The following is a 25,241-nucleotide window of genomic DNA, read 5'->3' on the forward strand; positions in this document are numbered from 1 at the left end:
ATGTTTACTTTTACTACTTAAAAAGTCAGCTTTTTACTAATTTAATAGTTAACTTACTAAAAAAAAATTTAACTACACTAAAATCTACTAGTAAGTGTATTACTTTTTACACTTCTAAGTTTACTTAAAGTTAACTATATATACTAAATAATTTTATACTTATAGCTTTAAGTTAAGCTTTTAGTATAGCTAGTAGCTTATTTATAACATTCTTTATGTTCTTTAGCTACTATATAAAGCAATTATACTACTCTAGTACATAGTAAATAGCGCTTTTTTATTAATAACTAGCTTATATTTAACTTTAAAATTATACTCTAGTGTGTTTAATAGTAATAATAAGTTAGTAAAGTAAATAAAAGTAGCTATTATAAGTGTAATATAGCCTGCTATTAGTAAATTTAACTTAGTAGATAAATTAATAGTTACAGCCTTACGCTATGTTTTAAGTGTTAGTAGTAGTAATAATAGTATAAAGTTGCACTTTATTTATATAGTAATAGGTGTAGTAACTTAAATAGAGCTTATTTAAGCAGCTACTAAGCCTATGTTAGCTTTTAAAGGCTTTATAAACTGTATATAATTATGCTGTAAGCATATTATTTGCTTTTTTAGTACACTTTATAGTTTTTAGTTACACTTTTATAGCTTTTTAATATAGCTTTACTACTTTCTTATATGCTATAATAGCTATAGTAGCTGCTGCAGCAGCCGCTGCCTCTACTGCAGTTATAGAGGGTATACACGCCCTTTTTAGCCTCTCTATAAGCATATTAATAGACTACAACACTAAAACCGCGTTAGTATAGCTTTTATACATGTATTTATATAGCCTTAAGTTATACTAATAATTATTAGATATTTATTATATAATTTTTATATAAAAGCAGTAAATTTACAGTTTATGTGTAAGTTTATATACATGCAGGGAAAATTGTTACGTTGCTAAGGAATTCCACTAATTTTTACACTAGATAGATGAAGAAGTAACGTGAGACAAATTTGCTAGATTCTTAGCAATGCTAAGTAACTACTTTTCCCTTACAAATCTTATAGAGATTTAGGTAACTGCACATATTACCCTATACACTCTACCTAATAAGAGAAAGACGTTGTATAGTAAGGAATGCTTTTTAATAGGCTTTATTAGCCTAATGCTACTATTTTCTAGCGCAGGTACTGCTAATTATACTCTAAATTGCCTCCCTCTGCTATTAACATAAATAGATAGCTAGAAATACTCCTACTAACGTACCTTACAGGCGTGTCGGCCACTCTTCTAAGACCTGTTACGACCACTGGTTGGGCCAGAGGAGCATGCGGGTCTCCAACCCCACGGAGGAAGGACGGGCCGAGGCTGGTGAGAGCACGACTCGCGTGGGTCACATGATACCCTAAATCAGGTATAGAGCGATTGTAGAACTTAGCAGATGATCGCAGGCTTAGCTTGCAGTTACAGAAGGAAACTTATAATTAGTGTAGTTACAAGTACGAGCAGGTATGAGCCTTCCTTTTCGGAAGCTTGGATGAGGAAAATTTAGCAATAACAAAGGAAGAATAGCAATATAGACAAACAAATCTCCCGTGCCGCCGACAATGTTCATACAGAGCACCGCGTCAGTCAGTTGCAAAGTCAGGTTTGACATTCAGAAGACAGACGCCAACATACTAATTCCAGCTTAGCGACACCTTAAAACTGTGAACAGTAACAAAGGGGCAAACTTTAGCCTACTAACAACAGAACACAGCATTATAATATTGCATTAAAACACCTAGAATATAGTAATAGACCTAGTAAAATATATTTATTTGCCTTAAAAATCTAGAATATTTGCAAAAGTGGTGGAAAGTTTTATAGGCTAATTAGACATTAATCCAGCGCTTTTTTAAACCAATAAGAGAAAAGACTTGGCAAGATGTACAGTGAATAATAGAGATAAAGCAGTTGCAGTACTTAGTAAGTAATTGCAGGCTTAGCTTACAATCACTTAGCAGGACTTGCGACCACCTTAAGTATATAGTCTTAACCTTCTACCTCTAGTAGAAGGTTATAGTTATTCTTTAACACAGGACACAGTTCTAGGTATAGCAATATATCTAATATTCTTTCTAATTAGAAGTGTGTAAAGACTATTCTTTTATTTATAATAGTATAAACACATTAGTTATTTTACTTTTTTATTACTGTACTTTTTTTCTTATTACCTCTATCTTTTTTTTTTTGCTTTGTAAGGATTATACAGAGGATTGTACACCCTCTAGCCACTATTATAAGTTAAGGCATAGGAAAACATACTTTTTTCTAAAACTCTTCCCTCTTCTCTTCTACTCTTACTCTTAGAAGACCTGTTACTAGCAGAGGGCACTGTTACAACCTAGGATAGGGCTGTAAGCGAGTGTCGGACAGCATTAGAGTTATATAAACATTATTAGTGGACAGCCCTCTTAGCTATGCAGTACGAGTCTTAGCGAAGACCAACTGGAAACATCGGATCATGGTATACCGATGAGGAATAGACTAGACGCACTGGACGCAAGGGCGGCTACTACAACCACCGCAACCACTACAACTAAACGTCTAGTATATAGTCTTAATCTTAACTATAGCTAAAAGGTTGTAATTAAAGTTTAGTTTTATCTTTCTAATAAAACTAAGTAGCTATAAACTATTTCTAAAGATGTTTATTACTTTTATATATTTTACACTATATATACACTTTAATTATTATCTTTATAAGATTGTTTTCCTGCTTCTTATACAGCAGAAGGGACAAACTATAACTAGCCTAACCTCTTCTCTACCCTTGTAAGTCTTGCGACAGGACTGTACACTCTAACCAGACTTATCCTAAAAACTAACGCTATATCACAACCTAGGCCTGCGCACCCAACGCACGTCCTTATTAGCACGTGACTAGTAAGTGGAAATTGTAATAGGCACCTAGCAATAAGAAAGTTAAGGTAACGTACACTACAAGCAAGTTGCTTACACACTTAAGCTGCTTACTTTTACTAAAACTCTACTAAACTACCTTTTTTATATTAATGCATTCCTAACAACACTACTTAGACATAATAAAATTATATTAAATATAGCTTATACTTTAAGCTTTTAAATAAAACATAGTACTTTTAAAGTAATATACTATAGCTATGTATAAAGTTTTCTAAAAAAAAAAATAACTAACACACTAAATAACTTTTATAAGCAAATTTTATAGCTAACTTATAAAAGCTAGATAATACTAAAAAGTAGGTAATTATTAAGCATATGCTTAAGCTATATGTGTAATGTAACAATTCTCGTTCCATCTCGGGTCGCTCGGAAGCTATCCAAAGGGTCCCCGTATTAGCCCCGACCCTGACTCGACCTGGCCCTGACTCTGCCCTGCCCCCTGCTGTTACCCCTATTCTCCTATGTATTTAGTCGCACCTCGCCCCTGTAGCTAGCTTAGTAGTTTTCTAATATTCTTTTGTATAAGGCCTATAGGTGTTAATAGCATTCCTAGGTTTAGAGTCCCCACGCACTTCTATATGCCTCTAAGTAGATTCCTACTGCATTTAGACCTATTATCTTGCCTGTGCTGTTACATTATATTAGAAAACTTACTTTTGCTAGTAATAGCTTTATATAATATTGCACTAATTATTTGTTTAACTATGTCTAAGCTCTAAAACGCGTCTAATTTAGTTTAAGTTGTAATACTTATACACTATTATATTAAACTATTTAGTTTATAGACTAGATCTTATTAACCTTTAGTTAACTAAAGCCTTTAGGTTTAGAACTTCTTATCCTCTATAATTAGGATTACTTTTAGAAAAGTTATAAAGAATGCGCTAAGGTAGAAACTTAAAGACTACTAATAACTTATTAAGATTAGAGATAACTGCTAATGCCTAACCCTTAGCCTCTAACTACTAACTACTACTTTGTTAATAGCTAAACCTGCTTCTGTAGGACCTAAAGCTATACCCTACCTAATTTAAAGTTAATCTATACTAACATATCTTAATAGACCTTAATTAACTACTAAATTACCCCTAATAATGCCTTAAATTACCTCTACTACTTTAATAGCAAAAGACCTTTAAGGCACTCTTAATAATGCTTAAATGTTACTACACTAAACACACGCCTAAGATTAATAACTGTATAAAAGGTAAGTTTTAATTATTAACAGGCTAGATATCTATATAGATTACTATTAGAACAGGCGCGCACACATAGTGTTTTAGTTTAAAGGACACTGCTAGCAGTGCAAAGGAATATTTTAGAGTAAAGACACCTAGCTAAATTAGACTAGTTTTAGTTTAAGAAGGTAGAGGACATAACAGCAATACTTTATATTATTACTACTAATAAGAACTATTAGTCTATAAAGGGGGGAGTAGTGTAACAATTCTTGTTCTATCTTAGGTTGCCTAGAAGCTATCTAAAGGGTCCTTATATTAGCTCTAACCCTAACTTAACTTAGCCCTAACTCTGCCCTGCCCTCTACTGTTACCCCTATTCTCCTATGTATTTAGTTGCACCTTGCCCCTGTAGCTAGCTTAGTAGTTTTCTAATATTCTTTTGTACAAGGCCTATAGGTGTTAATAGCATTCCCAGGTTTAGAGTCCCCACGCACTCCCATATGCCTCTGAGTGGATTCCCACCGCATTTGGACCCATTGTCTTGCCTGTGCCGTTACACTAAGCTAGTTTATGCTAATATAGCCTAGATTATGCTTAGCATGTAAAGGATTAGCTATATTAGCTATAGTTACTAAGTAAAAGAAAAATTCTTATATATATAGCTTAAGTATATGCTTAATAATTACTTACTTTTTATTATTATTTAGCTTTTATAAGTTAGCTATAAGATTAGCTTATAAAAGTTATTTAGTATGCTAGTTATTTATTATTTTTTAAAAAACTTTATATATAGCTATAGTATATTACCTTAAAAGTGTTACATTTTATTTAAAAGCCTAAAGTATAAGCTATATTTAATATTCTTTTAGCATATTTAAGTAGTGTTATTAAAAATGCATTAGTATAGAAAAAGTAGTTTAGTAAGGTCTTAGTAAAAGTAAGTAACTTAGGTGTATAAGCAACTTGCCTGTAGTCTATTTTAGCATTATATAGCCTTACTAACTTTTAGTTTAACTTTATTAGTTATTCTATAAGTTTTTATTTCTTATATAGTAGTGTTCTAAGAAAAAGGTTTTTTTATACTACATCTTTTATTAATTTCTTTTAGAGTTAGTAACTAGAACTAAGTTATTTTATTACTAAATTTAAGTAGTTATTAGTTATTATAATATTTTACTTAAGTCTATTCTTTATAGATAACCTTATAACAGTAATAGCAAGTTTTAAAAAAGAAAAAGAAAGGAAATAAAAAAAGTACTTCTTTAATATATAATAAAGTATAAAAAGTGTGTAGTTTTTTTATATAATCTAGCTAAAAGTATAGTAAAGTAAAAAAAGTAAAGTAAAGTAAGATAACTAAGTAGCTTTAGTTTTCTTATAAAGAAATAAAAATCTTCTACACACTTTATATTAAAAAAAGATTAAATATATTACTATACCTAAAGCTATGCTTTAAAGATAAGAATAACTATAACTTTTTATAACATAGCAAAAGAGTAAGACTGTATACTTGCTAGTAATTATTGTGATTACTAACTTCTACTGTGATTTCTTTCTAAGAGAGAGATCACAGCAATTACATGCCAAGACCAGCGATTGCACTATACCTGTCTATGTCATCACATGACCTTCTCGGGCCGTGCCCCCACCGGCGTCGGTCTATCCTTCTTCCGTGGGGTTGGAGGCTCGGCATGTTCCTCTAGCCTAACCAGTGATCGTAACACTAACCTAAGCTCTCTAGCTACTCTAACTTGTTTATTACTAAAAGTCTTAGACTGCTAAGTTCCTACAAGCGGCTAGAGCCCTTAACAAGTAGCTAGAACAAGAGAAAGTTAGTACGCCAAACTTGAAAGATCTTAGTTACTTGTTACGTTCTAACAAAAGGTTTTACACAGATTGTGCATTAGCTTTACAGATTAGCTAAGCTATTAATGTGGTTAGCTATAACCTGGATAACTTTTTGAAAGACAGTCCTTAGCTAAGGAAGCGGAACGTGGCTGAATTTGCCGAGGATTTCCGATTTGCTGATTCTTTCCAGTGATGGACACGCAATGAATATATTTATAACAATCCAGCCAACGAGAAGTACTATCTGTAGGTCATGCGCAATATCTATCTCAAAGTCGCTGTACTCTTGGATTGCTAAGCTTTCCAATTTGTATTCTCTGTCCAACAATTTACGTAGAGATGTTACAAGAGCCGATCAGATCAATGTAGAGGTCTTTAGTGTGCCGGTCTCTGCAATCACAAGCTTTTCTGGAATTCCAAGCAGGTGGGATCCAGACACACTTCCCACATCTTGTAGATTACTACAAGGAATCTCACGCGATCGCTGGTTCAGGCGACCTTAGAGTTTACAAGAGATAATTTCCGGAGTCAATCAACTTGTTCTGCTGCCGCCGAACCATTTTCATACGGGTATGCAATTACTTGAGTCAATAATCACGCCAAGAGAGACCGAACTACCGGTCATCAAGCTCATCAAATTGGTATATGAGCTGCTCGGCCAACTTCAGGACACTGGCGAGGAGACGCTGGCGAGTCTAGATGAGCTGCGCCGACAAGTGCAGGTCTTGCATGGTCTCGACACTGTCATTTCATCAATCCCAGCCAATCCTACCAATCACTGGGCATTTAAGCTGTCGCCTCCCGCAGCTGGAGTTCTCGACCAACTGGAGAAATGCGAAAATCGAGTCTCAGATCGCTTCATCATTCTGGCCAATATAACAAAGTTCCGCACGCACGACCCCATGCTCGGCTATCAAACACTCTAGGAATAGGCTACACCTTTTGAATGCTGACTATGTCGATGAGAAACAGAGGGATCCCCGTAGTTTTTGCGTCTTCGGTAGAGACACAAGTGGAGCGATCACTCATTCTATCGCGCTCCCTTCACCCAAGCTCGAAAGTCAAGCACACCGGAACATCTATGGCATAACGGGACATATGGGCGTCAGCCACACGCAAAAAAATCGCCTGTTAAGGAAAAAGTCCCAATCGGAAGATGAGTTACCGCAAGATCGACAGCCTACTATCGTGCTCTACTATTCTGCGACCATTATTGAGATTTTGAGCGGAGGCCAAAGAGTGAAGGATCGAAGGTGATGCCGTGATGACCTATAGCCATAACACCGCAGAGTTCTTCTCCGGCGCCGCATTCTCTAACTACGTCGGTGACGGTGCCTGTAGAGTGGAATTTATCCACAAGCAGTTCGAGGACCCGAGCAAATATGTTTGAAAGCCTGAGGTATACAATTATCTTCAGGGGGTTGGCCCTCGTCCTAAGATCCTTTGGATGAGACGCGGGAAGCATTGTGGGGCTCGGCCATCTGGACCATCAAACCATTTCATAGCCATTTCATGGACAACAAACTCGGCAGTCGGTCACGGCGAGTGCCGGCACTAACGCCCTTGTGGATTGGAAATATGAATCACTTTCATTCAATTAAAAGGACGTGAGGAAGCCCCCCAATTCCATCAATTCAGCTATTTACAATTCCACTGAATCTTCTTTCCACCAACACATCCGTCCACTCGCTACGGCTGCTTGAAAGTCGAGCCAATCGGGCCAAACTTGATGTTGAAATACTTCACCTGGGCATTGGCGTTCTTAGATTCAACATCTGCTGGTACGCCAGAACTGGTGGCACAGTCTCCACGCGCCGCTCCGGGGAAGGACGCGTCCTTGTCAGTTGGATATGTGCTGTCAAGCCAGAGCATATTGGCGTAGTGGTCATCCCACAAAGACATCACAAGAACCATACCCTTGGCCATTCCTGCGGCCATTCCTGCCATACCTAGACTAAATCAGCGACACGCCGTGATTAGAAGGTATCAAAGGAAGCGACTTACCGCCCTTGTCCTTGAACGGATACACATCCTCCTTGTTGGCCTTGTTTTCCGCATCGCACCAAGCTTGGGTGATGGAATTGCCTGTGATGCCTGCAGTCTTTGGCTGCGGATTTTCAATCACCTTTCCGCCCTGGACGTAGTATCTTTTGATCTCAGACAGGGTTGAGCCAGAACCAATGAACTGCGTAACAACTGTGAAGGGCTTGCTAGTATCTACAGTCTTTCCTTTACCATAAAAGTCGGTCACGCCCAAGCGGTAGGGATTGAAGTCACCTATAAAGATGAGCAAAATGCTAAGGCACATGAACCAGGCTAACTCACAGCCGTTGGGATCACATGGTCCCCCATATCGAGTCTCTGAATAAGTTCCACCACACTTGTCGCCACTGCATTCCACGAATCCAGGGGTATCACATGAATGAGGTGTGAGCGCAGTGGAAACGGAGTTCGCTTCCCAGATATCCATCTCGGCGCTGGACTTGTCAGCGTTGGTGTCTCCTACAATTTTATATTACATACCAGCAGGCTCCCCTCATTCCCACGCCAGCGTTCTTGTCGTTCGATGAAGCCTTCCAACCCTCGGCATTGGCCTAGCTCTCAAATTAGTGCGATCCAAAAGCCTAAATCACTACGACGCACCTTTCCATTGATAAACTTGAGATCTCGAGGGCATTGACCATCGCAGTATCCAGTCCCGTACTTGGCACCTGCAGTACCCTGGCCCTTGGGATCCATGACGACAAAGTACAGAGCTCCGTTGAGGCCGCATGGCAACTGGCTCACATCCACGTCAAACGTAAACTCATTTCCGATTAGATTGAAGATCTGGTAGGTGCTCGCATCCTTCATGAGGTATGTGCGGGATCCAATATTGGTAGAGTACTGGCCCTTAGTCACAAACTTCAGCGTAAGGTCGGTCCCGCCTGCCGTGATTCCATAAGTCGAAGAGTAGTCAGCGCCCTCCACAACACAGCTGCTTGCACACTTGTCGTTACTTGCGCAAACGGTTGTGTTCCACGTGTTGTCGGTGTAGCAGTTGGTATAGTCGCCTTTGACATGGAGCCATCGCCAGTTGGCATCAATCGTCACCTCTCCACTGACTGTCTTACAGCTAGTTCCTCCGGTTCCGGAACATTGCTGCCAACTCATCTTCGGGTGAGTCTCAGTTTGATATGAGCCCACGCCCTGGCCATTGACCAGGGACGCGGTCAAGAAAGATGCTAGAAGGAATGCGCGGGAAAACATTTTGGTGGATGAAGCATGAGGGAGAAGGCAAGTACGACAGCGCAAGTCACCACCATGCTTTTATACGTCTTAGAGAGTCATTTGGAATTGGTGCCTGACTTTACCATCGATATTGGAGTTCCGTGAGATATAGTCCAGTCGGAAGTGAAAAGGGGGCTGGATGGGAGCACAAATCACGAGGGTGACTTCTCTGCAGCTTCCAGATGTTCCAGATGCTGTGGATGTCGGCTCGTTGGATCGAGATGCCGCCGGATCGTGGAGAAAGACGGAGCGGGCATGTTTCGATCATGGTCACACTACATTTGATCGCATCGGAAGGTTGAAACTGTCAGCTGTGCGACGCTGCCGGCGAGGGTGGGTGGCCAACAGAGTGGTCCTGAACGCGGGGAATTAGCTCTCCACCAGTCTTGCGAGGTGGAACGATTGCCTTGTTCAGCCCACATTCTTGAAGACGCTTATTAGCCTAGAGATGGAGCATGTCATGATATGCTCATTGGAAGGAACTTCGTGTCGTGGGTTGCACATGAGGTGACGACGTGCATGGTTGAAAGGTTTACCCCAGATTCTCACTCACATCGGTTTTTCTAGCCGAGACAACGGGTGAGGAAGTTGGTGAAACCTTATATTCCCGATTGATACCAAGCGCGCCCAGATATGGTGTTCCCAGGTTCCTGAAGTCTGCTGTTGGACGAACCTGGTTGCACAGCGACGGTTTAGATTGGAGTGCAGGTGCGTGTCTGCAGGAGAACGTGCGGGGTTTGAGCTGGGACTTTTCGAAATAGATATTGTGACAATATAGGTGCAATCTAGATAGAGTGCGATGGCCAGGTGCCGGGTGGTTCGGCTGTTATTAAACAGACATACGAGAATTTCCTGACAGCCAATCACGACGTCGGAATATTTAGAGTGATGAGGTCTTGGGGTAGAGGGGAAATTCGTGTCACCTTACCCCAACTCGCCATCATGACTTTGATTTGTATATATTGGAAGGGAGATGAAGTGGAGGATTCCTCGTGGCATCCGCCTTGTCTAGCTTTTGTCACCGGAGTGTGCGTAGAGTGAAAGCTTGAGGTGTGCGGGATCACGCTTTCCGAAGCTTTATTGGCAAGAAGGCTTCTTTGACAACCATGGCGGTTTGAGCTTCGAAGGAGGGGTGATGATGGCACGTGCGAGAGTCTTTGCAGGTGTTCCCAAGTCTTTCTAGTAAGTACCATTAATCTTTGGCATACTACTGACGATATTAGCTTGAAGATATCACAAAATCTTGGCCCCTTTCACGCCCAGAACCCTTACCACGGGATTATTACTCTTCGCTAGAGCTTTAAGTAAGGAGGGTGATATAAAATCGGAGCTCCCGGGGTCTGCAAGGTCAAAATCACGTGCACCAGTGGCCACCTGCAACCTCCCTTGAGCCCGCCCTTGAAGGACATGAAAGCTCCCCTGTAACGTCTCATGAAGATTTGTAATAGAACAAGCGCCTATATCAGGGAAGTTAGATCTTAGAAGGTCGTTCTCGCCGTAACGGAAGATGATTATGGCATCTGTGGATGAGAACTTTCGGGATGTCTGGATTTTGCCCATGTTGTCTCTCCAAATTCTATTCAATCCAAGCGAGAACTTGGAGGAAAAACCAAACCCGACCTTAGGAGCGGCCAAGGCAAAACTCGGGATCTCCAGGTGGTAGGCATTCGCGAGGAATGTGCGTGCTCTACACTAGGAAATCACTGGGTTTTGCGACTAGCTTTCATACGAACCAAGATTCATTCTGTAAAAACTGGAAACTACAGTCTGCTCTGGATCTTCTCCTCTGTATCGCCCAAGGCATATGCGCTCCGGTTTTTTCTACTCCTCACCTTCTCACCATCTTCCCTGGAAACATACCTCGCTTCTACAGCTGGGTTGTACGTAAATTGGCTGGACTTCTTAACGTCATCATCACTCAGTTTTGGATTCTTCGCTCCATCAGCTCGCTTGTATACCGTCACGACAACGGCTCCTCCCAATCCTAAGTTGTGTTGTAGGGCAACGTCAGTACCCTCGACAAGCCGGTTATTCGCCCATCCTCGAAGCTGCCATGTTAGTTCGGCACACTGAGCCAGGCCTGTCGCCCCAAGGGGATGTCCTTTAGAAATCAATCCTCCGGAGGGGTTCACAATAGGACCTCTGCCGCCGTAGGTGATATCGCCGCGTCGGACCATCTCATGTGCCTTTCCAGGCTCGCTAAATCCAAGGCCTTCGAGGAGGATCAATTCATTAGCGGAAAAGCAATCGTGGACTTCGCAGACTTTGATATCCTTCGATGATACACCGGCCTCCTTTAGCGCAGCCTGGGCAGCCCGCTTCGTCATGTCGTATCCAACCAGATCCATGCTGGACTCGGAGTATAGTTGCGGGGAGTCTGTGAATAGCGTCTGGCCGGCAATTAGGATAGCCTGAGGCTTCAAGTACGGCCGGGCGTCCAGGAATTTCTGGGACACAATGACCGCAGCTCCGGCTCCATCTGAGGTCGGCGAACACTGCAGCTTGGTCAACGGCCACTCGATCATCGGCGCATTTTGAATCTCTTCCAACGTATATCTCTGCTGGAACTGCGCATACGGATTCCGCTGGCTGTGCTCGTGACTTATTCTGGCAATCTCAGCAAAATCCCTAGCCTCGGCCCCGTACTTCTCCATGTACTCCTTCCCAGCATTGGCAAAGTATTGCGCATTAGGCGGTGACTTTTGAATGCCTCTGGTATCGGCCATCATGCGCCTCGAAAGGCCCATAGGTGACGGCCGGTCGTGCCAGACGGATTTTATGGAACCAGGAGACATTTGCTCGAAGCCAATGACAAGGGCGCAGTCGATGGCGCCGTTCTTGATAAGGGTGCGCGCGAGATGTATGCCGGTCGAGCCGGTGGCGCAGGCGTTGTTTGTGTTATATATTGGTATTCTATCCCGTGACATCTCGCATAAATCGATGTTCTCAAGCATTGATTGGCGAGGTACGCTTACGATGACATTCCGAACTGGTAGAATATCCTCTGACCGCTAGTAGTATCTCCATAGCAGTAACATGCAACACCAGTCTCTACGTCGTCGTAGTTTATCTGCGCGTCGAGCATTGCTTTTACACCGGCTTCGAAGCCCATTTCCGGATACTGACGCTGGCCGCGGGGCTTAATGAACTTGGTCAGCCCCACGCCCAGCACGTAGGCGGAAATATTGTTTTGCGACCCCATGACGGGAAATATTGAGAAACTGGGAGAATTGAGAGAATTGAAAGAATGTCAATGTGAAATGTCTTCAGCGGCGGAATTGGAGAGCGACTGGTACAGACCCTGTGGGGATGTACGCCCAGAGGTTTAAGTGAATGAAGTCAGGGGAAGCTCGCGGGGCCGAGGTTCAGATCTATTGCTGGAGCTACCCCACCTCGACGTTTCACCGCAGACCTTGAGCGGCCCTTCTCCACTCTAACCCATGCGTTTACTCATCATTCCACATAGCCATGGCATTCCGTCCGGAATATTCTGTGGAATAGCCATCGCTCTTCCAGAGTGGCCGAGGCGAAGCTTCTTCCAACTTCGCCCGCTTCACCAGGTCGTCTTCCCACTCTATCGCAAATAAGACCGTGTTCAAGACAAGCTCTCCTAATCGCATCCTCTAGTATATGATGCTATTAAATGAAAAGCATATGCGGATTTTCCTGCTTACGGTGCGCTATATCACGCTCCTCGTCGCGGAAATACTCCCTCATCGTCGAGGTCATTCGCCGATGGTGAATCACTGCCTTTGACAACTCCGTGTCCGTCTTTTGGTTGAAGGTATCACATCATTCCTGTATCCACGTGCGCATTTCGTTAATCGGGAACCGCCGGAAAAAGAACGATACCGCAAGTCTGTCTTCGTGCCGATGGCTGATCCACCTGAGTCGACCGGAACTGACAAGAACCTCAAGCATTCATACTTGCAGCTGTATCGCCGAGGAAGAACGCTTCTGCGGCCAAGTTCTTCATGTACCCCAAATTTATCCTCGAGGCTAGTCAACGTTTGGATATAGCAATCTGCTAGACTATTTCCGTGCCGGTCTTCAGCATTCACATCTGCTTCACTGTCGATCAAAAACTCCATGACGTCGGCATCCATCTTCCCACTTACGCTCTGGCACATCGCGAGCAACGGTATACTGCGGTTCATGTTATTCCTCGCATCAACTTCTGCCCTGTGCGACAGGATCAACCTTACAACATTCGTGGACGAGTGCTCCACCGCACGGTGCAGTGGAGTTCGCATAGTACTTCCAACACCTGAGCCACCATCGACAGGTGTCCCGGCAGTAAGTAGAGCCTCAATCCTCTTTCTGATTTCCGCTTCTGGACCGCCGAGATAGACCAGATGCAAAGTTAAATGTCTCTGATGGTCTTCGAGGAGGACATTAGCTCCATGGATTATGGGAAGCTTTATGTTCTGCCACTTTAGAGATCTCGAGGCACGTTGCAGTGCCGTTCTTCTGACGTTATCTTAAGCATCAACGGAGTGCCTAGCCTCCAATAGGTTCAAATTTCTATAGAGCTATCCCACTAGGCTGCTTCTAATAATGCGCCATCTCGTGGCATAGGTCGAGGTTCCGAGTTCCGCGGGGTCACCTGTCGCTCCTCTCCCTATCTACCACGCCGCCGATTGTAACAGACCTTCCAGTTTCCGGTTGGTCCAGGGTGTCAATGTATTCATCCGGAATAGCGAAAGTATCCTGTGTGGCCGTCGCCACCGGGTTTTCTGGTATGCGGTTGTTCACATTTTCTTCCTAGTGCTCTTCGGAGAAGGAAGCCCAAGCCTTGGGCTCAAGCGGGACGTCTATGTCATCGTCCAGTTAGAACACCCTGACCAGGAGCGCGTGAGTTAAGAGAAATGTCCTTAAAAGGGCTTCTACTGCCTTCCTTTGAGTTTAGATTGACTTCCTGGTAACGGTTCCGTAGTTCAGTTGCCACTAACGAAGCTAGCAAGGAGACACGCGATGTTGGGCGAGGGGAAGAATGGCTGTAGCTCCATGATTTTCATGTTTTCGCAGCCATTGAAAGACTTGGATTTCGAATTGGGCACTCGCCAAAGAAAAGGGCGAGGAGGGCACGACTTATTTATCTGCAGGCATCGAAGTGCTTCTTTTGCGCAGCGATAGCGCCACTCTCAACACCACCCAAGAGCTTGCTAAAGATTTAGCGAAAGGGACGTCTTCGGCCTTATTTTCTAAACCACATTCTTAAAGTGATTCGAGGTCATATTGGCTTTTTAGTAGTCCTTAGAATGGGCGCAATTCTCCTAAATCCTGGCGGTGGTACACTCCCATTACACACAAATGTTGTAGGAACGAACGATTAGTTCCTTATAGAGAGGCCAAATCCATCAAATAGACCATATTGATGGCCTTGTAAATGCTCCGCCACGGAATTGCAAGACCATCAAGTTCTAGTTCCGATTAGTGATCCCATTTCTAGTTAAGAAAAACCGAGCGTTTATTCAGGACGTAGGGGCTGCGATTGAAGCTCTTTTCCTTCTTTGGCAAAATATCTCACTTGATACTTCTCTCAGAAGCGTGCACACTTAGGTTGATCAGTGAACATGATTGGGAAGAGGTGTTGCGTTAATATGGATGGGGTCGACCTCGTCTAGGCTGCTAGTGATATAAATGCCGACCCTCGTAGAACATGCCACCAAAGAAATTTTCAACCTGTATTTCCACAAGCCCATTCTGTCTATTAATCTCTTGAAATATGTTTTGTCGAATCCCTCCTCTTTCTTGGGCTTAGATCCTCCTCCCATCTACAACCATTGACCATCCATTGCTGAATAGTAGTCATCCGCCCTCTATGATCTTACCACAACACATGCAATCTCTTATCACAACACAAAAGACAGCAGTTATTCATCAACAACGCCGGTGTGAATATTCACTGCCGCAAACACAGTTCAGGTTCCTATTTCGTCCTTCAGCACAGCTGTGCAGACAGCGAGACTACGAAACGACTTCCAGATCCCCGACTTGCAGCACCATACACCGTACTGGGGGAATTGGCGCAGGCGGTGCTGAGTATGCTAGTTTTGGGGGAAGGAAATCTGTATTTCTTGCTGAAGATGTTGGATGGACTTTAGGGATAGTTTGAGAAGGGGTTTAGAATTGGCGATGGTGCCTGAGGTGTTACATTGGGTGTTTAGGGGCCAGGGGGAGAGGACGAATCTGGAGTTTTGGAATTTTATGGAGGCTGTGAAGGATGTGTGAGAATGGTGAGTGTTTAGATGGGTGGCGGCAGCGGTTTTGTCGCAGAACTTACGAAGCTACGTATCTCTTATTGAATCGTGCGGATAGACGGACGTCGAAAGTAATTAGTTCCTTGGGGCAAGCTTCAGGAACTGCGGTTGCATCTCCCTTACCTTCCCATGAGGGCCCAGAAGGCGTTGGGAAGGATATAAACCGACTTGTATTAATGCATGTATATGCATCAAAATCTACTTCAAATCAGTTTATCTAGGACAAGGAAGGGGCTGGGGAAACGGGAAAGTGAAGAGGGTTGAGTCCATCTATGCACACTAGCGCATGGAAAAAAAGGCTTTGTGGACCAATAATATTCGATGCCTCAAATGGCAAAGCAAGTCATATCTCACGAAAGAAAAACGAACAAAAGATAGAAGGGCGCGTGAATTGAAAAACATGGTGTCTCAAAAGGTAAGCAAAAGAAGGCCTCATGCAAACAATGAAGGGCGAGGGTAAGCAGTGACGTAAACGAACTGCCATTCAGGCTCCTACTTCTCGCCGCCATAATCAGAATTTATATCCGAATTCTTCTGCGCAGGCTCCCGAATTGAGGTGAGTCGAGAGTCAATAGTGAAGAATGCGGCTCGGTTTGGCCCGAATTTGATAGCGTCGAAGAACTCCGGACGCAGCTCGTCCAATTTCGACCACAGACCTGCCGATTTTTTTTCTCAATCACGGAAGAAAGAGTTTCACAAGACTTTCAAGAGCTCTGGTACCTCTTCTTATGGTTCGGCCAAGGAGGTGGAGAAGGTGGAAGAGACGGAACCCAGTAGCCCCTCGAGGAGGCTTGATGAGTACAGCGAGGCAGTTTTAGCGATGGTTGTGAGATAGCTTCACCTGGAAGGGTGCTCTATGAGCAACGTTAGCCAATTTCTTGGAGGAACGGTGGGCTCCAACATCAACATCGGTATCAGATAAGGGCCTCTTGGGGTGACCATGGCGAGACAGATATTTGGGTAGCGATTACGAGTTAACCTCTTAAGAAGTGTCTCTGTGGGCAAAATTTCCTAATTCCTTTGAGAAATGGTGGTAAATAGCGTTAAATATCCTTATGATTTGAATGGACTAACTTCCTTCGGCAATATGTATATTATGGGTAAACGAAATCGTCCATGACGTTGAGATGAGGTTGGGGGTGAGAGTGGATGTTGTATACAGTTAAGTCACCGTCAGGGCCGAAGTGAGCGGATGTCCTCTGAACCTGGTGAAGAGGAAGTTAAACCGACATGAAGTAATCCTGAGGCTGTTTTCCGCTGAAGGCACCCCGATTGGCGAAGTAAGCGATGATAATAAGATGTGGCGGAACTCACATCGCCGAAGATAATGGTGACCTCTGCTGGTAGGGTCGGGTCGGGTCGGTTAGCTATGGCTGCGCCTATGGTGTAATGTAAGACGGCAATCGGACTTGATGTGATTCTAAGGTGCGCAAGCAGTGAACAAGCTCGTGAGGGAGTAGTGCAGTCCAACCAGGGGGTAATGGTTCATGAAGTTTATACACGGGGACTCTGTCCCAAAGGAAGAATATATACAAGAATGCGCACCACCTACTTCTCTCAGCCTCAGTCCCGCAAGCTTCCCATCATCAAGCTTTATACGAGTCTAAAAAGCTCGCCCTTTCCTTAACACTCCTCTCCCACATCACCTCCTCATCCTCTAACATATCCGGACTCACCGGAACCTTAGCCTCTCTCTTCTGATGTGCTCTACTGCTCGGAGTCACAGAGGCAGTTTTCAGGGTCGTTGGCCTCGGTCGGACTCTCTTTGTCTTGGCTTCTCCTTTCTGACTTGGCTGTGGGGGCCAATTATCCCAGGGACTGCGCGTGGGTAAGGATGGAGGTTCAGGGGGTGCAGAAAGGGTAGTTGCAGCTGAGGCACCGGTACCAGAGGGTTGGGGAATGGCCGTGCCGATTGGAAGGGAAGGGGCACTCACGGCGTTTGCAGAGCCGTTTGAAGATCCTTTCAGAGCCAGGATCTTGATGACGGCGGCTTCAGCAGCGACCATGACCATTGCCTGGGTGTTGCCAGTCGGAAGATCGGGGTGCATGCTGGCATCAACAACAAACAAATTATCGGTGCCAAAGACCTTGGTGTTTGTATCCACAACTGCGGTAGTCTCGTCCTCACCCATCTTCGCAGTACTCACAAAGTGAGCTCCAGTAGTAAAGTCTTTCAGGAGATCCGCACCCGTCACATTCGAGCCTGTAACGCTTCCAGATGATCCAGCAGAGAGAAATGAGAGTGTTGAGTTTGGCTTGCGGCTCATCTCAAGGAGGCGGTCCATGAAAATTGTTGCGGCCTCAATATCGGTGCCACTTGTCAACCAGGGCTTTGTAATGAATTCGGTAGCGCCATCGGCAGTTATTCCAAGGCTTCCAACGGAAGTAACACCATGGGTGAGATAAATTTTCATGGATATGGTGTTGTTGGCGGGACCATTGCAGGTTCCTTGTACGAAAATTGTGTGTCCATCTGATGTTTCCACTGAGCTCCAGAAGTTTAGGCGTTGTCCAGATTGGGCGAGAGCTCCAGAGCCCTTGGCAAATAGTTCGACAGTAGTCTCGTTGGGGCTTGTGAAATCGGTGGTACCAAGAGCAGGCATGTTAACTTTGGTGGAAAACTTAACTGGGAATATGGGATGATCTCTGATCTCAGCTCCGACTGGGAGATTGATCCATTCAGATTCAGCAGGGAGAATAACGCCTGTCGATCCACTCGCAACAGTCTGAATTTGCTCCCTAGGCCCAATGGCGCTGTTAAAGAGAATACGAGGGGTAGACATGGCACCGGACGCCAGAATAACACCGCCGCCTGAGTTGACATTGTAGATGACGCGTTTCCCGGTTACGCCACATTCTGTTTCAACGCCCGAAATAGTGGATCCATTGCGAACAGCGCGAATTACCATCGTATTCAGCATTAGCTTAAAGTTGGACATGGCTAATGCAAGCGGAAGGTAGTTTCGGACGGGACCTGCACGAAGACCGTCCGCAGTACTCCATGGTGGGTGTGTGAAGACATCCTTCTTATCGTTGGGTTCTTTGATCGAATCCACATAGTTCCAACCATTTCCGGCAAGGAATTGCGAGAGAACCTCATAAGCTTGGTCGTTATAGCGAAGTCCATCTACTGAGCCGTAATTCTGGCCAGGATTACGCTCGTACAGTCGGTCAGCAGCAGCCGAAACGTCGGACCATTTCCAGCCTGTTGGCCATTTATCATCAAAATCCTTATCCTGTGGGTGGATAAACATCATAGCTTTAAAGTTTTAGCATGCACGCAGTCTAATTCAGAGTCAATACTCACCATTGACCATAGTCCCGCCACCAAGTAAGCAACCAGCTTGATCGGCCGTATCCGTGCAAAAGGCTGGAGTTCCAGCCACGCTAAGATAATAATCGAGGCCGGGAACATCATACATAGTGACAGAGCTATTCCACGAGAGTGTATCGGTATTCCCGGTAGATGCAAAGGATGGACCACCACGTTCAAGTAGGAGGACGGTAGCCAGCGCTTCCAACTGTACGTAATACGATTTAACTTGACCAAATCTAGGACGTTACGTCTAACTTTCTTAGTACATTTCTACTATACAATTAACATAAGGACCACTTATAAGTCTTAACTATAATAATTAAGAATCCTTATACAGCTTAACAACTTAGCAGAAGTTATAACATAACGCTAGAACAAATATAATTTGTGTTAAATAAGCTCTTTTAGCTAGCTACTTATAGTATAAGCACTTAAGTAGTAAGAGTAAAAGTAGTGTACAGTGTGCACAGCGTACAAAGTAGGTAGGGTAGAGGCAACATGTTTCTAGTTCTATTGCTCTGTCTTTTCCTCTGTATAGAGGAAAAGGGGAATATCTAGATGTTTGCGCACAGAGGTTTGCGCACAAGCATCATGTGACATAGATACGTGATCCTGCTTGTGCGCGATAGCTTGTATCTAGGCTGTAACGCTGCTGCTGCGTACAAATAATCTAAAAGAGCTAAGAGCTTAAAGTAAATTGCCTTTTAGCAGAGCTAGTTCTTCTATAATTAAAAAGCCTTAATTGTCTCTCTAGAAAGGCAGTTCTTATTAAGGTAGTAAGTCCTTCTCCTACTAGAGAAGGCGCTCTTGCAGTTACAGGACATACACAGGATAGAGAGGAAATCAAGGGCGATTTTAAAGAGCGTAGGGTAGGAGAAACGTCCTACTTTTGTCTACTATGTAAGAGGATCTGTAAATAAGGGGCTGTTATCCTTAGCTATAGTAAAGTCCTTCTAATAAGAGTTATAATATTACTATAACTCTTAGGTTTTCTGCTGCCTTTTGTATAAGCAATTACTAGTAAGAGAGAATAGCAAATTATAACTTAAGGATAATATTAAGGGTAAAAAGTTAACTGTTTGCATAGGATCTAATACCCTAGCCCCCCCCCCTCTCTAACGCGTTCTTGCTTATTATACACAACAGAGTTTTTACTAATTGTTACTTAAAAACGCCCCCTTAAACGCCCTTCTAACGCTTGCCTATAAATGTCTAATTAGGTCCTATATTACTAGGAAAAATTAACTTTCTAAGATGTATTACAGACCGTAAGGGGACCTCTCTCAGTTGTACGTTACAATTGACAGTCCTCTTACGTTTGTACGGCTCACGTGACCGTAACTATTCACTTTTCTGAGTCGTAGTACGTACGGTTGGAAGCGCTGACGGTAGCTCCGCTCTCTGCAAGTCTTTCAGCGGCGACAATACCGGCAGCCCCGGCGCCAGCAACGATGTAGTCATAGGTTGAATTTGAAATAGTAGCGGTGGCATTTCCTCCCATTGTGCCGTTTGCAGAACCACCACCACCAATTGGAGTGGTTGAATTTCCACTCGGGAAAGTAGAGTTGCCGCCGGTAGCCAAGGCCGCCCAGGTACTGTACTCCGAGCTCTCCGCATCAGCGACAGTAACACCGAAAGCACCAAACCCGGCAGCATGGTAAGTCAAAGCAGAGGATGCAGAAGTAGGATCCGTAACGGCTTGATTAGACCACGCCCAGCCGAGAACTGTTGTAGCTTCCAAGATGGAGAGCCCGACATCATCGTCAGTAATACACCCTGAGCAAAGAAAGGTGTAAGAGAATGCAGTGCCATTTGTGTAGGTGCCAGTAGGAATCGTCGTCATGGAGAAGTTTCCGGTGGTTATTGGGGGAGAAGTATAGCCACTGTCCAACCGTCAGTATTTTACGACGCAACATTTTCGAGGACTTCACGCACGTGGCTTTGCGGAATGACGAAACAACTTCATCCCCATTCGGCCAAGCAACTATCAGCAAGTGATCTGTCATGGATGAAGCCATCGAGACACCAGCCCATCCTCCCGTGCTGTTGACCGGCCCCACAATCTGGCCAATGAAGTCGGTAGATGGATTCTCGGGCAATGCAAGACCAAATCGATACCCAGAATAATGTTGAAATCCATTGAAAGTAATACCAGTCTTGTCGTCTGTGAAAGGCGAGGCTGTTTGAGCAGTAACATGAAGCACCAGCAAAGCGCCGGAAAGAAGGACTGATCGTGCCATTTTGGCAGACGTTGTAGAAAGAAAGCAGCACAACCCAGGTGCAAAGCAGAAGAAGAAGAAAAAAGGGTAAATGCCTTCAAGGCAATGAACGAATGAATAGTGAAGGGGAAATTTGAAGACGAGGAGCTGGCAATGGTGAGGAGAAGAGTGGCCATGGCCCTTGGTTCAATTTTTATGCCACACCGCAATAGCATTGCGGGTACATGTCCCCTCAATATCGGAAGACGATTGTCTTACCAGGGAGAGGACGTGTTTCGGCATATCGATCAGAGAAATAATTCTGGATTCAGGATCTGGAAGGGCTGGGTCCCAAGAGCTCGGTGCCTAACAGGGACGCTACAGTGTAAGGCGAGCCCACCATCGTGGGAAATATATGAGCACACGGCCCAGCTGCACAGTCGCTAGTGGAATAAAATTGCGGCGACTGCGATAAGACGGATGGTGTTGCGCAATGTTCGTTTCAACTTGATTTAGTACCTTTTAGTGGAGGATAGCCGTTTCGAAACTTCCAGAGGCATCAGACGAGTGAACAGCATTTCCACGGCTTCTTCAAATGCTGGAAATTTACACCAAAAAAGTTTCTTTTTTGGGCTACTAGGGTCTCAGAGTGAAAAAGTGCAATCCTTTGGGGTTAGAAAAGGCACCTGGTCGGGAACTTAGGAACACTCTAGAGGAATACAGCGCGGAGAAAACAATGACGAAGAGGGCTCGAGGATCCACTAGAAGGCTTTAGGAGGCCCTAAAGGCAATGAAAGAGGTCAGGAGGTTCTGTAGATGAACAATTGATCAATCTTCGGATGAAGTGCGATGGAAAATTTGATGTGGTGAGGTCCATCACGAACAACTATGGAAAGATAAGTAGTCTCAATGTTCTCTCCACCAACCTCAAGCGCAAAACATTCACTTGAAGTGGATAGGAAAGGAGTGTTGGAGATGCAATCCGATAGAACAGTTCTTGATTGACGTTGTTGTTGGGGAGGATTGATGAGACCGTTAAGTATGAAAAGTTATCGCTCAGCACAAACGGCATTACCCAATCCCATCGAAACTCAAGCACAACAAGAGAGCACATTAAATTCAGCCTGCCTTAACATTCTTTCTCATACTACCTTCTCGAAACCAACATTTCAGTCCGCAAGCACCCAGCCAAAATTCATAGGAACATGCATCATCTGCAAAGTATGTTCACGTGACCCGCGTCTACCTTCCCAACCTCCTCCCACCCCATATTACCCCAAGCCGACTCTATCCCCAAACGGCAATCCATCCGAACCAGCCAACGAACCCTCATCGAAAGGATATATGTATTTAAAAGACGACGCAACACCAATGTTACTCAACAGCAGCTTCGATAGCGATCCGCGTCGCCCATGACGCGTTCGGCGTTGCCAATGGAACACCACGGGACGGGATGCTCAACAAGGCATTGAGCTGAGAACTTAGGATCGCAAGTATGGTTCCTGTGTATTCGGTACTGTATAACGCTCCTAATAGTATCACTGGCGTTGATGTTGGGAATGTCTCGAGTGGATTGGATCTGCTGGGTGAGGTTGTGAACACTCAGTGCATCTCTCCTAGGAATAGGACATCAAAGGAAACGACTACCATCGTGGGTGCATCCTCCATTAATATCGGAGCTCCGCAGAAGTCTCAGAGGTGGAAATCCCAATCTCTCTAGAAGCATGTCTGCAAAAGATCGACACTCGATCCAACCAAACTTTCACCCTCTTCCAAGCCAGCACGGATGACCCTAACATTCTCCCCTCCCGCGTAAACTTCATCCGTGCTACAGACCCCCATCTCCCGAACATCCCCATCTACACTTAGTCCTAAGTCTTCGGTATCCCCTGGCTCATTACTGCAACGCTTCATCTCTTCCCCAGCGAATCCTGGAAACCTCTTGCATGCTCCTATTATCCTCTCGCCACTCTTGCTCGTAGGGATGTCTACGTTACCATACCCTTGCACCTCGAGCCTAGGACTCCGTATTACAACGGCGGTGCAAGCCCCTGGACGAACTATGTCTACAGTATATCAACACGGAATCTGTCTGTAGACATTATAACGGCCATGGGCGAGTGATCTGGAGACTAGAATGCGCAACCCTGGGACTAGTAGCGTATCTCAGGACTAGACTTCTCCAGTATAATAACGCCGACATCACCAACACGTTGTATATCCCTGATATAATACGCAGGGGTGGTTTAATTCCCTTTCACTTCATCCTACTGTATTCAGGAGTTCCTCTACCCAGACGCCGACACGTGCGTCTTCGAAAGCGATGGCCTGGTCGGAAAATTCATTGCCTTCGACCGCAACGGCAACGGCGTCCATTGGTGAACCCTATTCCCTTACTGTAGCATGGATCCCCTAAACCTCCCGCCCCTATATCTCCCCACATATTTCTCCATCACCCCAATTCCATTTGCAACAAGGAGCCTGGCACATCAGCCGTTCTGGAAGCGGCAATTGCTTACGGCGTCTTGTACGTGATTCTCCGACGACATGCGAACAAAAAAGCGGCGAATTGAGGCGTGAAGGAGGCGTGTTGGTGATGCAATTGCGAGTTGCCTGCGTTAACGCGGAATCTGGAGGTCAGTGAGATTTTAAGGGTAGATGCAGAGGAGGTTGAGAGAATGCGTGTGATTTAGAGAAGGGCCGATGAGCCCGTGAGGAAGAATGCTTTTCGTGAGTAAACATTTGGCGTTAGGGGATTTAGAAGAAGATACCATGATACGACTACCCACAGCTCATAAGGAACCCCAGGGTAGCTTCCTTGAGCAAGTTTGATAGTAAGGTCAATTGCAAAAGGGCCACGCAGTTTCCAATTGAGGGGCATTCACACCATCATTCAAAGCTTTATCTCTCATATTTCGCCCCTAAACAATCCATTCCCACCAATCTCTCCAGGGCTCACTTCCACCGTTTAGCCTCACGTCCCTCCCATCCTCCTCCATTCCTTCTCCCTAACCCAGCTCCTTCTCAACATCTTCCCCGGTGCGCCTCTCCTCTGTCCCACATCCTTTGTCTTCGTCTTCTCCACCTTTCCATCGCAAAACATAATGAAGCCATCCAAATCCAGCGTCTTGATAATCGTATTAATCTTCAAGTACGGTTTATCGACAGTAACACCCGGCTCATCCAAATTACACAACTTCCTCCTCAGCTTCTCATTCGTCAGTCCCGGAAAATCAACATTCTTCGTTTTGAAAAGTTCAGGTTGAAGCGCGACACCATCATCAGACCATTCACCCGTGTAGGTGTAGTTGACGTATTCGACCTCAAACACGGGTTTCCCGATTGTGTTGGCCCGCGGCGCAGTGGTGAAGTTGGTGTAGGCAGTGCAGTTGTGATATTGGACGCATTGCTCTGAGATGGCGAAGTCGACGTCGTCGAAGATGGGACCAAGGATCTCGATGCAGTTCTTGATGCCGACGGACATGTTTAAGCTGCGGGCGTACGCGGAGACTTTGTGCAGGTATTTGACGGTGTCATCTGGGACGATTGCGGGTTTAAAGCCGTTGTCGTTAGAGTAAACATCTGTGAATGGTTAAGTTCCTATTTCAAAATATAGATATTCAGAAGAGGTACTTACCAACGTTGTCCGGCTCGATCGCATTGCAGCCCTTTTTCGCGGCTAGATCAATCCGCTTACTGATGACTTTGAACACGTTGTCCCTTCGGATATCCAAATATTTCTCCCCAGGCCAGTCAGGTAGTTCTAGTCCTAAGTCTGCCTTTTGAAAGTTCTTGTAATCGTCTCTCCAATTCTCCGCCGTCGCAGCCGAGAAATAGCAAATCACCTTCTGACCCAGTTCATTCATTTTCCGGATAGTTGCTTCGGGTGTGTAGAACATATCGATCTCATAAATCCCGACTTTCGGTCGAATGTAGTTCTCAGCAACATCGGGGATGCCGGTGAGAACAAATTGAATGTTCGATTTCAAGGGAGGTGTCCAGTACGATACAGCTGGTTGTGCCTCCATGCGTTCCGCTACTACTGGCTCTGAGAGGGGAAGATCGCCTGTTGGAATGGCGTTGGAAACTGCTAGACTCCCAATTAGGGAAACCACCATAGGAGAGCGAACCATGATTGGTGTCCTTAGCAAAGGCGAGGTGATGGTGAATTTGGTCCTACTCAGCAAAAGAAGGACCGCATCATTGAGG

General features: G+C 44.6%; 9 protein-coding genes across 9 annotated transcripts; 4 read left to right on the plus strand and 5 right to left on the minus strand.

Annotated features, from left to right (window-relative positions):
* Positions 1 to 585: 585 nt before the first annotated feature.
* On the plus strand, positions 586 to 1,643 carry BDR25DRAFT_319688 (uncharacterized protein; the record flags this gene model as incomplete). The annotated part of the gene is made up of 8 exons (XM_033691846.1): positions 586 to 590; positions 662 to 799; positions 902 to 908; positions 975 to 991; positions 1,172 to 1,176; positions 1,263 to 1,360; positions 1,483 to 1,498; positions 1,570 to 1,643. 8 exons carry the CDS (start codon positions 586 to 588, stop codon positions 1,641 to 1,643), a joined length of 360 nt encoding a protein of 119 aa, XP_033540632.1.
* A 4,117-nt stretch (positions 1,644 to 5,760) lies between these two features.
* BDR25DRAFT_362465 (uncharacterized protein) lies at positions 5,761 to 7,642 on the plus strand (the record flags this gene model as incomplete). Its single annotated transcript, XM_033696574.1, has 11 exons — positions 5,761 to 5,848; positions 5,998 to 6,035; positions 6,116 to 6,174; positions 6,224 to 6,318; positions 6,389 to 6,472; positions 6,514 to 6,868; positions 6,912 to 7,238; positions 7,261 to 7,316; positions 7,346 to 7,369; positions 7,424 to 7,592; positions 7,624 to 7,642. The coding sequence occupies 11 exons, from the start codon at positions 5,761 to 5,763 to the stop codon at positions 7,640 to 7,642; spliced, it is 1,314 nt and encodes a 437-aa protein (XP_033540633.1).
* Positions 7,643 to 7,674: 32 nt separating this feature from the next.
* BDR25DRAFT_297451 (glycoside hydrolase) lies at positions 7,675 to 9,138 on the minus strand (the record flags this gene model as incomplete). Its single annotated transcript, XM_033689003.1, has 5 exons — positions 7,675 to 7,934; positions 7,990 to 8,262; positions 8,311 to 8,462; positions 8,509 to 8,579; positions 8,629 to 9,138. 5 exons carry the CDS (start codon positions 9,136 to 9,138, stop codon positions 7,675 to 7,677), a joined length of 1,266 nt encoding a protein of 421 aa, XP_033540634.1.
* A 1,877-nt stretch (positions 9,139 to 11,015) lies between these two features.
* On the minus strand, positions 11,016 to 12,562 carry BDR25DRAFT_297455 (thiolase-like protein; the record flags this gene model as incomplete). Its single annotated transcript, XM_033689004.1, has 2 exons — positions 12,231 to 12,562; positions 11,016 to 12,168 (listed from the first exon to the last, which is right to left on the minus strand). Exons 1-2 carry the CDS (start codon positions 12,455 to 12,457, stop codon positions 11,016 to 11,018), a joined length of 1,380 nt encoding a protein of 459 aa, XP_033540635.1. The 5' UTR covers positions 12,458 to 12,562.
* A 2,033-nt stretch (positions 12,563 to 14,595) lies between these two features.
* On the minus strand, positions 14,596 to 15,920 carry BDR25DRAFT_362467 (uncharacterized protein; the record flags this gene model as incomplete). The annotated part of the gene is made up of 10 exons (XM_033696575.1): positions 14,596 to 14,678; positions 14,737 to 14,791; positions 14,832 to 15,014; positions 15,047 to 15,084; positions 15,144 to 15,187; positions 15,219 to 15,305; positions 15,358 to 15,545; positions 15,583 to 15,716; positions 15,743 to 15,788; positions 15,828 to 15,920. 10 exons carry the CDS (start codon positions 15,918 to 15,920, stop codon positions 14,596 to 14,598), a joined length of 951 nt encoding a protein of 316 aa, XP_033540636.1.
* A 32-nt stretch (positions 15,921 to 15,952) lies between these two features.
* Positions 15,953 to 16,661, plus strand: BDR25DRAFT_362468 (uncharacterized protein; the record flags this gene model as incomplete). Its single annotated transcript, XM_033696576.1, has 5 exons — positions 15,953 to 15,974; positions 16,034 to 16,344; positions 16,389 to 16,491; positions 16,544 to 16,618; positions 16,651 to 16,661. The coding sequence occupies 5 exons, from the start codon at positions 15,953 to 15,955 to the stop codon at positions 16,659 to 16,661; spliced, it is 522 nt and encodes a 173-aa protein (XP_033540637.1).
* Positions 16,662 to 17,201: 540 nt separating this feature from the next.
* On the minus strand, positions 17,202 to 21,074 carry BDR25DRAFT_383237 (FAD/NAD(P)-binding domain-containing protein; the record flags this gene model as incomplete). Its single annotated transcript, XM_033697812.1, has 5 exons — positions 17,202 to 17,225; positions 17,279 to 18,777; positions 18,826 to 19,032; positions 20,206 to 20,717; positions 20,770 to 21,074. The coding sequence occupies 5 exons, from the start codon at positions 21,072 to 21,074 to the stop codon at positions 17,202 to 17,204; spliced, it is 2,547 nt and encodes an 848-aa protein (XP_033540638.1).
* An 867-nt stretch (positions 21,075 to 21,941) lies between these two features.
* Positions 21,942 to 24,004, plus strand: BDR25DRAFT_362470 (uncharacterized protein; the record flags this gene model as incomplete). Its single annotated transcript, XM_033696577.1, has 12 exons — positions 21,942 to 22,000; positions 22,064 to 22,437; positions 22,511 to 22,687; positions 22,720 to 22,900; positions 22,958 to 23,122; positions 23,164 to 23,304; positions 23,354 to 23,402; positions 23,435 to 23,559; positions 23,595 to 23,672; positions 23,753 to 23,762; positions 23,824 to 23,858; positions 23,896 to 24,004. The coding sequence occupies 12 exons, from the start codon at positions 21,942 to 21,944 to the stop codon at positions 24,002 to 24,004; spliced, it is 1,503 nt and encodes a 500-aa protein (XP_033540639.1).
* A 2-nt stretch (positions 24,005 to 24,006) lies between these two features.
* On the minus strand, positions 24,007 to 25,165 carry BDR25DRAFT_319695 (uncharacterized protein; the record flags this gene model as incomplete). Its single annotated transcript, XM_033691847.1, has 2 exons — positions 24,007 to 24,614; positions 24,670 to 25,165. The coding sequence occupies 2 exons, from the start codon at positions 25,163 to 25,165 to the stop codon at positions 24,007 to 24,009; spliced, it is 1,104 nt and encodes a 367-aa protein (XP_033540640.1).
* Between the last annotated feature and the right edge of the window lie 76 nt (positions 25,166 to 25,241).

This window comes from Lindgomyces ingoldianus, assembly GCF_010093535.1.
Source record: "Lindgomyces ingoldianus strain ATCC 200398 unplaced genomic scaffold BDR25scaffold_55, whole genome shotgun sequence".
Lineage (NCBI taxonomy): Eukaryota > Fungi > Ascomycota > Dothideomycetes > Pleosporales > Lindgomycetaceae > Lindgomyces > Lindgomyces ingoldianus.